The following is a 13,295-nucleotide window of genomic DNA, read 5'->3' as shown; positions in this document are numbered from 1 at the left end:
CCTACGGGGGCGGGGCAATTTGCTGATGGGAGCGGGGTGATCCACCGATGGGGTGGGGTGATCTGCCCACAGGGGCGCTGGTGCCGTGGCAATCCACGCATGGGGGTGCTGCGGTGAACCGCCCAGTGGGGTGGTGTGGTGAGTTGCGCACAGAGTCCGCCTGGTGGACGCAAGCTCCACACTGCCATTTTGGGCAGTGTGAGGCCCTGAGTCACCGTGTCACTCCCGGGAGAGACGCATGGCTTGGGCGCACTGCAGGCCAGGCCCTGCGGTAAGTGCCGCCCCCCGCAGTGTGTCATTTTTTTCACCCCTCTCAAAGATGACACCCAGGGTGGGCCTCACCCCCCTTCCTACGCCCCTGAGAAGAGGATTGGACAACTTCATGGAGTTACACTCCATCTGTTAAGAGTTTGGGCGTAATCTGCGACACCTTCCTTTCCATGGAGGCGCAGATTGCAGCTATAACAAAGGCGGCATTTTTCCATCTCCGCCAAGCTGAACAGTTGGCTCCTTACCTCTCTCCCCCTGACCTAGCCACTGTGATCCACGTGATGGTCACCTCCAGACTGGAGTATTGTAACTCGCTCTACGTGGGGCTGCCCTTGAGACTGACCCAGAAACTCCAGCGGGTGCAGAATGCCACAGCGAGACTCCTTACTGGGTCCTTGCTGCGAGATCACATTCACCCGGTGCTATACCAGCTGCACTGGCTCCCGGTGGAGTACAGGATGAGGTTCAAGGTGCTGGTTTTAACCTTTAAAGCCCTATACGGCCTAGCACCCTCGTACCTACAGGACCGCCTCTCCTGGTATGTCCCACGGAGGACCTTACGGTCTTCAAAAAAAACATCTTGGAGATCCCAGGCCACAGGGAGGTTAGGCTGGCCTCAACCGGAGCCAGGGCTTTTTCGGCCGTGGCCCTGATCTGGTGGAATGCTCTGTCACAAGAGACCAGGGCCCTGCGGGACTTGACATCTTTCCGCAGGACCTGCAAGACAGAGCTGTTCCACCAGGCCTTTGGCCAAGGCACATTCTGACCCCCTCCTTTGGTAATCCTCACAGAACTCTAGCCCAATGGTGGCCATTAATTTGACTTTGAACTGATTATAAAATGAATTGATTTTAGAATGCTGTGTTACTTTTATTGTTGTTAGCCACTCTGAGCCCAGATTTGGCTGGGGAGGGCAGGATATAAATAAAATTTTATTATTATTATTATTATTATTATTATTATTAGCTACTTGCCTTGATGTCTAGGCTCTGCCTCCACACTAAAAGACAGCAACACTTCTAAAAAGCACATGTCAGGGAACTGCCATTGTTTTTTCTTTTTAGTTGTTGTTTGTGGGTTTTTCAAATTTTTTTAAAAGAATATTTATTAAGATTTATAGAGTCATAAATACAAAAATACAAAAAAGAAAAAAATACAAAATACAAAAAACACAGAAAAATAAACAAAAAAGCAGTTAAAACAAATCCACTTTTTTATAACTTTAAACTCATTAGCTTGTTTCTTTGACCTCCTCACACCTCCCGTTTTTGTATTGCCATTAATATAATCAAATCAGCAAATCCTTACCCTCTTTCATTTATCTTAACTCCATATCTTAACATGTTAAAACTCTATGTTTCCGCCCATTATCAATTCACTTTTGCATACTCTTTTTAACTTTGTTGCTAATACCACTTATTTTCAATCCAACATCATTTTAACATTCATTAATTTTACAGTATTTCTGCAGGTCAGGGAACTGCCATTGGTTCAGGAGGGAGAGAGGAAAAGCCGAATGGATTATACAGAGCCTCCAAGGATCATGGGAAGCAGCTCCTTTTCAATGGAGGAGAGTAACCACACATCCAGTGGGGAGGAGTTGCAGGGCTCGGAGGAGGCAAGGAGGTGCCAGGACTCCTTGCCTGGGCAAAGTGGGGAGGAGAGGGGTCCTCCGTTACCCATGCCCTCCTTGCGCAGTAAGCATCCGCACAGAGAGGGGAGGCGCAGACTGGGTGTTAAGAAATTGCTTTGCTGGGGAAGGTTTAGGAACCGCCCACTCACGGATTCTGCCAGTGAATGAGCCAGCTACGGGAGAGTGGTGCTCTGGACAGATAAAGTTTATTTTGGCAGCAAAGTCAAGGCTTCACAGCCAAGCAGGGAGACATTTGCCTGCTTGCTCTCGAGCAACCCCTTGGAAACATAACAGCACAAGAGGGCGAGAGGACTCCTGTGCTGAGATCCTGCTTGCACGTTTCCCACAGACTTCAACCTGGCCACTGTGAGAATAGGATGTTGAGCTTGAGGGGCCAATGGCTCTTCTTCTACTTCCTTAATTTACCCACAACAAACTTTGGTTTATATCCGAATGGAGTTTGTCCAGAATTGCTGAGCTCTCCCCAAAGCTTCGAGACATATTGAGATCAAGTGTGATTTCTTCTTATTGTTTATTTCTGAGGTAGCATATGAACCATACAGTGTAGAAGAAGAAGAAGAAAGTTTTCTTCAGAATAAAGTAATTTATGTTGACACTATGTGTGGCTCATCCAATTCACTACTCCAGATTTATTGAGAATGATTTTTCATCTCCCTTTCTCAATCTCTGTTGCCTCCCCTGTCAGTTAGGAATAATTTCATATTCTTCTCGTTGCAATTTCACCTCAGTGAAAACTCAAAGCAAGTTGTTGGGTTTACATGTTCTCCATCCCAAAGTATAGGGATTTTGCTTCCATTATAATGAAACAAATTACCAAATTCACACTTCCCTAACTAGTAGGCAAACCGAAACACAACAATTCTTCAGTATTTACAAGTCTCCAAATTTGCAGTTCAGTTCTCCAACCACACTGTGTGTACATAAATGAATACAATGGGGAGAATTGTGCCTAAAAATGCAGATATTAGAGATGATAACATACACATTACCACATTATATACCACATAACCACATTATATTAGGGCAATTTCCTGCAAAAAAAGTTTTTATTTATTTTTTAAAATGCTTGTATGCAGAAATGTGTTCATTAGCAGAAATGCCAATAAATCTTAATGGGGATTTACCTTTTAAAAACAAAACCAAAAAACCCAGTTTTGGCAGAACTGAATGTTAAGTTTAGGGGAGGAGGGAGAGAAATTACATTGACAGATTTGTTGCTTCTTCCTTAAGTAGTATCTGATCAGTCTGGCGAAGATCAAAATTTCTTCTCACACCTCCCAGGAATAATCCTATTCTTCCTCTTTGGTTCAGTGTGAGAATGACACCCATAAAGATGGATTGGTGTTTTTTTGTCCCAGGGTGCTGTCCTATAAGATGATGAGGTTAATAACGAATAAAAAAAAATTCTTCTTTTGACAGTGACTTCTCTGGAAAGGAGTCTTAAGTCCCTGGGGACGCCAAACGACACGCCAGAACTCCGAGATGGACTGTGAGTCTCTTTCCATGTGACTTGCCTTTCATGTGACTTGCCCTTCCTTTGTTTATAAGATCTTCTTGTTTTCCTCTTATTGCCTATGTTGGTTTCTTTTTAAAAATAATAATAATAATATTTTTTAATTAATGTTTAATTATTAATACTCCAATTGATACAATACCAAATCTTTCCACATCGTAATACAAATAATAAAACCAATTATACATTCCAAATTATATAATTTAAGTAGACTTCCCATGTTCTGACTGGCCAGGAGAATTTTTTTATTTATTTCTTGTTCCTGCTTTTCTCTCTCTTATTTATTCCCGATCTTAATCCTTTATCTTATCTTGATAGTCACTGGTATGCAACTTTCTATCGTGTTTAACAGATTTATATGTAAATTAACATGCAAGAGGAATTTTTTGTTCTTTCTGTTGTTGTCCATCAATTATTTTTGGTGTAGTCCCCGCTCAGAGAGCCCTGTTTTCCTTCCACCATCTTATCTTCCAGGACTCTGGGCTATCTTCCAGCTTCCCTTTGTTTAGTTAAAATTAAGACACAGCGGTCTTTCATGTCTTTTAACAAACTGATATTTTCCCAGTCTGAATAATCTTTCATAAGAAACCATAGGGACCCCTGACCATTAGGTCCAGTCGTGGCCGACTCTGGGGTTGCGGTGCTCATCTCACTTTACTGGCTGAGGGAGCCGGTGTACAGCTGGTCATGTGGCCAGCATGACTAAGCCGCTTCTGGCGAACCAGAGCAGCACACGGAAACGCCGTTTACCTTCCTACCAGAGCGGTACCTATTTATCTACTTGCACTTTGATGTGCTTTCGAACTGCTAGGTGGGCAGGAGCAGGGACCAAGCAACGGGAGCTCACCCTGCTGCGGGGATTCAAACCACAAACCTTCTGATCAGCAAGTCCTAGGCTCTGTGGTTTAACCCACAGCGCCACCCGCTTCCCATGAGAAACCATACCATGGGATATATTTCGCCGTTAAGAGTTATTTGGTTCCTCTGGAATCCAAGCTTGCTCCCCGCAGTCTCTGGGGGAAGCTTACAAAGATCAAAGATTCACCTCAACTTTTATAAATCTATACATAACAAAAGTCCATGCAATCAGATGTGGTAAATATTCCCCAGTTGCCCCAGCCTATGTTGGTTTCTTGCGACATCTAACTCTGTTCTCTTACCTAATGACGGTGTGCAACCCTTGGACTGCCCTGCTTGAAAGAACCTAAAGGTAAAGGTAAAGGGACCCCTGACCATTATGTAGGTCCAGTCGTGGACAACTCTGGGGTTGCAGCGCTCATCTTGCTTTACTGGCCAAGGGGGCCGGCATACAGCTTCCGGGTCATGTGGCCAGCATGACTAAGCTGCTTCTGGTGAACCAGAGCAGCGCACGGAAACGCTGTTTACCTTCCCGCCAGAGCGGTACCTATTTATCTACTTGCACTTTGTGCTTTTGAACTTCTAGGTTGGCAGGAGAAGGGACTGAGCAACGGGAGCTCACCCTGTTGCAGGGATTCAAACCGCCGACCTTCTGATCGGCAAGTCCTAGGCTCTGTGATTTAACCCACAGCGCCACCTGCGTCCCTTGAAAGAACTTACCTCATGAGTTTTTGCCTGAGCTGGTGGAGGAGGCTGGAACACAGGGATACTGGGAAGGCGGGAACATCAAGGCCATTCTGCAAAATTTGAAGGACCCCCAAAATTAGAAGTCAGGGCCTGTTACATGCATAATTCTGTGACTTAGCATTTGCTGAAGCAGCTATGAGGTCTTCCAGTTGTTGTTGGCCTCCAACTCCTGCCATCTGTATAGGGAAGTTCTTAATGTTTGGTGTTCTATTGTGTTTTTATATCTTTTGGAAGCCGCCCAGAATGGTTGGCACAACCCAGTCAAATAATTAAATTATTATTATCTTTGACCATTGGCCATGCAGCCTGGGGCTGATGGAAGACAGACTTCTGCAACATCTGGAGGGTCAAAGGTTTTCCATCTCTGCGCTAAAAACTCCTGTTTGTTTGGAGTGCAGGGTCCTTGTTAACAGGACGGGAAAACTTACTTTCCTTTTAAGAAAAAGTTATACACAACACACACCTTCCACAAACTGTTCACCTATTTCTCCTTGAACAGTCCATGATTTAGAAGGTATTTAGGGAATAATGGGGGAACATTTGGCATCTTGGTGGCTTTTATTGTTTACGTATTTAAGTAGGGTTTTTAATTACACAGTAAAACTGTCCTGTTTTTTAAGTCGTTACACATCTTATTCCCCGCCCCCCTTTCCAAAGGGCACAGCGATGACAGGGTCAGAGGGGGGAAACTTTACCAAAAAGGGAAAAGAAAGAAGATGTTTAGAAGGGTTGTCAATATTTGTTTGTGTTGAAAATGCCCTGGAATTTAATTTTATATATGCGCACATTTTCTGATGCTTTGTTTGCCCTTCCAAAAAAAACAAAGGGAAGCTGTGATGAATTAAGCATTTCCCAACACATTTTATGCACACATTTCACTCCTAATCAAAATGACAAAGTTGCACAAGTTTTTAGGACTCCTTCAGAATGTCAGAATTTGTAGGAGGTATTCAAACACATTCTTGGAAGTTTTCCATTTCCTCAATTAAAGTGGAATAAAATGCCCTGTTGCTCCAGCACCACAGATCTACTTTTTCCAAAAAAAAAAAGAAAGAAAGAAAAAAAGAAAGAAAAAAAGAAAGAAAGCTGATTGTGTGTGTGTGTGTGTGTGTGTGTGGTTAAGAAATCGTTGGGGAAATGCATGGAAAAGTGTGGAATGAGCAAATAATTAATGGAAAGATGTATTAGCACCAGGTAAGCAAAGCAGGATGTACACAGAACATTCTGCTCATTGTTGTATAACCGCCCTGCAACCAAATCAAATCAGATGCTTGATAAAGACTGGATGTAACTAGAATATCTGCATCATTCTGCCCAGATACTGAAGTCCAGCGCCGAGGGCCTTCTGGCAGTTCTCTCCCTGTGAGAAGCCAAGTTACAGGGAACCAGGCAGAGGGCCTTCTCGGTAGTGGCACCCTCCCTGTGGAATGCCCTCCCACCAGATGTCAAAGAGGAAAAACAACTACCAGACTTTTAGAAGACATCTGAAGGCAGCCCTGTTTAGGGAAGCTTTTAATGTTTAATAGATTATTGTATTTTAATATGCTGTTGGAAGGTGCCCAGAGTGGCTGGGGAAACTCAGCCAGATGGGTGGGGTATAAATAATAATAATAATAATAATAATAATAATAATAATAATAATAATGTTGTTGTTGTTGTTGTTGTTAGCTTTGTGCAAGGTGAATAACCAGGTCATTTGAAACCCCTTAACCTGGTTTCTCAGGGCACATTTTCTTTATCTGGGTATCTGTATTTGAGTATGTTTCTGAGCACAATTCAAAGTGTTGGTGCTGACCTTTAAAGCCCTAAACGGCCTCGGCCCAGTATACCTGAAGGAGCGTCTCCACCCCCGTCGTTCTTCTCAGACACTGAGGTCCAGCACCGAGGGCCTTCTGGTGGTTCCCTCACTTACAGGGAGCCAGGCAGTATCGGGGAACTGAACAGATGAGGAGGAGTGGTGGAGACGTCCACCTCAAGAGGCATCCAGGCAGGAAGAAGATGATGATAGTAGGGAACCAGGTTCATGGTGGTGGCAAACAGGACACACCTGTCAAGGAGCCAGCAGGGAAGGCTCTGGAGTTGGAGGAGGGGGAGAGCGGCGAGCCGGTAGAAGAGGCAGGACTGAGAGAGGGTGGAGCAGAAGGGGAGGTCACTCAGGTGGAGGCAATGCGGGTGGCGCTGTGGGTTAAAGCACAGAGCCTAGGACTTGCTGATCAGAAGGCTGGCGCTGATCGAATCCCCGCGATGGGGTGAGCTCCTGTTGCTCGGTCCCTGCTCCTGCCAACCTAGCAGTTTGAAAGCACGTCAAAGTGCAAGTAGATAAATAGGTACAGTACCACTCCGGCGGGAAGGTAAATGGCGTTTCCGTGTGCTGCTCTGGTTCACCAGAAGCGGCTTAGTCCTGCTGGCCACATGACCCGGAAGCTTTACGCCGGGTCCCTCGGCCAATAAAGTGAGATGAGCACCACAACCCCAGTTGTCCACGACTGGACCTAATGGTCAGGGGTCCCTATACCTTTACCTTTTAAGAAAAAAATGGGACATTCCAGAATCAAATCAGAAACCGGGACAGCTTCTGTAAATTAGGGACTGTCCCTGGAAAATAGGGACACTTGGAGGATCTGTGTTATCCATATCTGGTGTCTGTGCTTCAAAGCCTAATCTTCAATTCACAGAGAGCCCTCGTGTTTAGTACAAATGTAATGACTAATCACCCACATAATTTGAATATCTTTTGAGTCCAGACCACTGCGATAAAGAAGGGTGCATGTGATTTCCCTTCAAAATTTTGAAGGTTTTTAGAACAAATTACCGTCAACTCTCCTCCCTCTTAATCCTCGAAGGGCCCAAGAAACCCAGTGAGTTAAAATAGCCAAGGGGTTGGTTTGTGTTTAATCACCAGTGGCTAAAATATGTATGTCAGACGGAAGCTTTTAAGTGTCGACATGTTTAATGGAGGGTGGGATTTTAATAACATTTCTCAGGGTTTTGTTATTCTGCTTGTACAAGCTTTATGAAAGCGATTTCCATAAATATTTTGAAATGGTGTTTGGAGTCTGTTAATATGTTAAACCCTTCAAAGTAATACCTTCCCCCGGTTTAATGTCAAAGCTGTTTGGATTTATCTAGTCACAGTGTGTTTATCAGGTCTGGTATCAGCTTCTGACTTGGATGGCCTCGTTGATTTGGCAGGGGAGGGAAGAAATGCCTCCAAATGCAGCATTTATACTTCTAATCTGGTCTATAAATTGTGCAAAGCCATGCGCCCAGGGCGAGGCAGGACAATTGCATGGGAAAACCAGCTTCCCTGAGACGGGGCTGTTTTGCAAAATAAAAAGATTGTGCATATATTGGCTTCATTCTTACCCTACTCTGCCTCCAATGAGCCCGGGGGTATCCTTCATAGTTCCCCACCACTTATTTTAACCCTGCGAGGTCAGTTAGGTTGAGAGATGGCGACTGACTCCAGGTTGCATAGGGAGTTTCGTGGCTGAACATTCGAACCTGGAACTGCCAAGTCGAAATCTGACATCCTGCCTTCTACATTACTTTTGTTGTAAGCAATGCACCAGAAGTTGGCTAGTCCCTTGATTCTAAGTCAGGATATATGATGATATTTTGGCTGCGTCAGCAGAAGTTTAGTGTCCAGATCAAGGGATGGAATAGTACCACTCTGTTTTGCCTTGGTCAGACCACACCTGGAATGTTGTTGTTGTTTAGTCGTTTAGTCGTGTCCGATCCTTCGTGACCTCATGGACCACAGCATGCCAGCCACTTCTGTCTTCCACTGCCTCCCACAGTTTGGTCAAAATCATGTTGGTAGCTTTGAGAACACTGTCCAACCATCTCGTCCTCTGTTGTCCCCTTCTCCTTGTGCCCTCCATCTTTCCCAACATCAGGGTCTTTTCCAGGGAGTCTTCTCTTCTCATGAGGTGGCCCAAGTATTGGAGCCTCAGCTTCAGGATCTGTCCTTCCAGTGAGCACTCAGGGCTGATTTCCTTAAGAATGGAGAGGTTTGATCTTCTTGCAGTCCATGGGACTCTCAAGCGTCTCCTCTGGCTCCAGATTTCAAAAGCATCAATTCTTCGGCGATCAGCCTTCTTTATGGTTCAGCTCCCACTTCCATACATCACTACTGGGAAAACCATAGCTTTAACTATACGGACCTTTGTTGACAAGGTGATGTCTCTGCTTTTTAAGATGCTGTCTTGGTTTGTAATAGCTTTTCTCCCAAGAAGCAGGCGTCTTTTAATTTCGTGACTGCTGTCACCATCTGCAGTGATCATGGAGCCCAAGAAAGTAAAATCTCTCACTGCCTCCATTTCTTCCCCTTCTATTTGTCAGGGGGTGATGGGCCCAGTGGCCATGATCTTAGTTTTTTTTTGATGTTGAGCTTCAGACCATATTTTGCACTCTCCTCTTTCACCCTCATAAAGGGACATAATAGTACCACTCTGTTTTGCCTTGGTCAGACCACACCTGGAATACTGTGTCCAATTCTGGGCACCACAATTTAAGAAGGATATTGACAAGCTGGAAACCAAGCCTGATGAGGAGCAGTTGTGGGAGTTGGGTATGTTTAGCCTGGAAAAGAGGACACTGAGACGAGAGATGATAAACATCTTCACACATATAAAGGGTTGTCACATGGAAGATGAACCAAGCTTGTTTTCTCCTGCTCTGGAGGGTAGAACTCGAACCGATGACTTCAAGTTACAAGAAAGGAGATTCCGACTAAACATCAGGAAGAATGAAATTTCTGACAGTAAGAGCTGTTTGACAGTGGAACAAACTCCCTCGAAAGGTGATGGACTCTCCTCCCTTGGAAGTTTTAAGCCAAGGTTGGATGGCTATTTGTAATGGATGCTTTAGCTGAGATTCTGACACTGGAGTGGGTTGGACTAGATGACCCCCGGGTTCCCTTCTAACTCTATGATTTTGTGATATTATGATATGGTATTCATGGATATCCTATGAAACCAGCCTGTTCCAGCAGGCCTCTCCTTGTGTTCTCCTGAACCAAATTGATGTGGTAGAATCAGCAGATAGCAGTGGTGCCATATCCTAGGAAGATAAGAAGACCAGGAATCTGTTCAGTAAAAAGTGGTTTATAACTCTCCGATTTCAGCACCAATTGCAATTTCTGGCTGCTGTGTTGATTTCCTCTGTACCCCATCCTGTGATGTTTCTTGATCCCAAGCTGAAATCCAGGAGCCAGTTGCAGTGGTGAATCACTGTTTCTTGAGGCCAGCTAGCTCAGGTAACAGTCACACGGCGGTGAAAGTTAATGCAGTCAAAAGAGCTGCCTGTTTATCAGGTAATAATGGCTTCCCAGCTCTGAAGGCTGCATTCAGAACATGATCTCCCCATCAAGTTGTCCAATTGCTCAATAATACAGATGCCGAGTGTCTGACATTCAGCGCTGCTCATTGCCTCGTCATGCTGAAGTGTCTCTGCGGCAACCCATATTGCTGAGAACTAAGATATAGATAGAAGTGGCACAGTGCTGTTGCCGAATGGAAGAACTTTGGGAGCTCCCTTTGTCCCACATTACTAAGCCCAAGAGTAGAGACATCACCTTGCCAACAAAGGTCCGTATAGTTAAAGGCATGGTTTTCCCAGTAGTGATGTATGGAAGTGAGAGCTGGACCATAAAGAAGGCTGATCGCCGAAGAATTGATGCTTTTGAATTATGGTACTGGAGGAGACTCTTGAGAGTCCCATGGACTGCAAGAAGATCCAACCTCTCCATTCTGAAGGAAATCAGCCCTGAGTGCTCACTGGAAGGACAGATCCTGAAGCTGAGGCTCCAATACTTTAGACACCTCATGAGAAGAGAAGACTCCCTGGAAAAGACCCTGAGGTTGGGAAAGATGGAGGGCACAAGGAGAAGTGGATGACAGAGGACGAGATGGTTGGACAGTGTTCTTGAAGCTACCAGCATGAGTTTGATCAAACTGCAGGAGGCAGTGGAAGACAGGAGTGCCTGGCGTGCTCTGGTCCATGGGGTCACAAAGAGTCGGACACGACTAAACGACTAAACAACAACAACAACAACCCGTCCTATCATACCATACCCTCCATCATTTCTCCGATGAAAATAGGGACATCCTAGTTATATAGGTATATGGTTTATGTTTTTATACTGTAAACCACCTTGTGATCTTCAGATGAATGGCAGTGTAGAAATGTAATGAATATTAATCATAATAATTTTGAGGTGAAATATAATGGGCTCCACCTCCCGGACAGATGCAACGGATTACATTACAGGTGCCGTGAACTACATTTTATTGTTATTTTTCCTTTGCATTCTTAGCCATGTCTTACTCTGTTTATTAACTAAAAAGCTGGAAAACATAACAAGAGGCCCAGAGGCTGTCATTTCAGGAGGTTTTCTGTGACACAACAGCAGTTAATTGCATCAAGCATGAGCCAGGGCCACTGTATTCAGGGCCAACAGCAGCAACAACAAGCCAGCAACGCTTGATTTATTTCATTTTATTTGTATTTTAGTAATATTTTCCAACAGGAGCCAAGGCAGGAAGTCGCTCTTTCCCAGCTGGTCTCTTGTTCGGCCTGCAGATAACCTGATCCAAATTGCTCATGGGAGGCAGACAGTTAAAAGTCAGAGCCATCTGTTCCCTTAACTCTCCCCACAAGGCAGAGGGGGGGAAATGATGCTATAAGCACTTTACCTTTAATGTCTACTTAGAGGTACATGAGAAGGAACAATGGTTAAATAAAAATGGAGGAGGTGGCACAAAAGGAACTGAAGCAAACACCTGGCAGGCTGAGGCTTTGATGATTTTTTGTAAAAATATTTCACTAATGGGAAAGAAGGGGAGCTGTTTGAAATTTTCCCTCCATCAAATTTCTCCCTGCATTTTGGAATTTTGAATTACCTAGTCGCCTCCTTCCCATGAATTCAGTGAGCAAACCGTTAAGAACGGATCGCTTGGTTGTTATTGCAATTGTAATTATTGCATTGTTATAATTATTGCTGTTATTGATTGCATATCCGTAATAACTGTTTTATTAATTTGTTGTTACAGTTTGTATTTTTAAAAATTTCTTTAAGCAGTTTATATACTGTTTAACTGCAGTCCCCCCTAAAAAAAGTGGTTTATTAGGATGACGTACAATACAAAATAAAAGTCAGTTAAAACTATAAAACCAGACATCAACTACAGTGGTGCCTTGCAAGACGAAATTAATCCGTTCCGTGAGGCTCTTCGTATAGCGGTTTTTTCGTCTTGCGAAGCAAGCCCACTGACAGCTTAGCGGATTAGCGCTATTAGCGGTTTAGCGGCTTTTAGCGGATCAGCTGATAAGCGGCTTAGGGCTTAGGAACCCGCAGGAACTCGCAAGACATTTTCGTCTTGCGAAGCAACCCCATAGGGAAATTCGTTTTGCGAAGCGCCTCCAAAACGGAAAACCCTTTCGTCTAGCGGGTTTTCCGTCTTGCGAGGCGTTCGTCTTGCGGGGCACCACTGTACTTATATTTATCCTGCTGCACACTACTTTGATGATCTCAGGCTCTTTGATAAACCAGACATGTACAGGTTCCCTCCAATCCCCTGCTTTTTCTCCTTTCCATTTATCTGCATCTTTTCCATTTTGGGGGGTGGGGTGGGGGGAGGGAAATCCCTTCTTGGGTTGCCATATGTCTAGAATTTGCTGGACATATCTGGAATACTGCAGAAGTGTCAGGGCGGACATCAGTAAAAAGTCTGGCAGCCTTTGTTGGAAGTAGAGTCATACCACGGTTTACAGATGCTGCAGGTTGTGTTTTTTCGGGTTACGAACCCACCAAAACCTGAAAGTACCGGAATGGGTTACTTCTAGGTTTCGGGGGTCGCGCATGCGCAGAAGTGCTAAATCACGCTTTGCGCATGCGCAGAAGCGTCGGATAGCAACTCGCGCATGTGGAGATGCGCCGCTGCGGGTTGTGAACGCTGCAGGTTGTGAACATGCATCCCGCATGGATCACGTTCGCAACCCGCAGCTTCCACTGTACCTTTTCTGCCTTTTTTTGGCGACATTTCTCAAAAACGGGAGGTGGAGGTGGGGTGGGGTAGCTTAGCAGCTTCGCCAAAAAAGGCTGAACAACTTTTCTGTCCAGATTTTCACTTTTGGAAATATGGCAAACCAATTTTTACCCCCCCCCCCCAAAAAAAAAAAAAAACCTGCACACTTTTGTACATAGATAAAACACAGCAACTGTTTGTTCAGTTGCAGTGGTGGACCAAT

General features: G+C 44.6%; 1 protein-coding gene across 1 annotated transcript in view; it reads left to right on the top strand.

Moving 5' to 3' along the window:
- Positions 1–13,295, top strand: part of TSNARE1 (t-SNARE domain containing 1) — a 394,489-nt gene that overhangs the window by 149,739 nt on the left and 231,455 nt on the right. The window contains exon 4 of the mRNA XM_079984518.1: positions 3,344–3,413. Coding sequence (XP_079840644.1) covers positions 3,344–3,413 — 70 coding nt within the window. The remainder of the gene's footprint in view (positions 1–3,343; positions 3,414–13,295) is intronic.

Source organism: Podarcis cretensis (genome assembly GCF_951804945.1).
Source record: "Podarcis cretensis genome assembly, chromosome: 7".
NCBI lineage: Eukaryota > Metazoa > Chordata > Lepidosauria > Squamata > Lacertidae > Podarcis > Podarcis cretensis.
The sequence above is the reverse complement of the archived record's forward strand: the minus strand, read 5'-3'. Positions and strand labels throughout refer to the sequence as shown.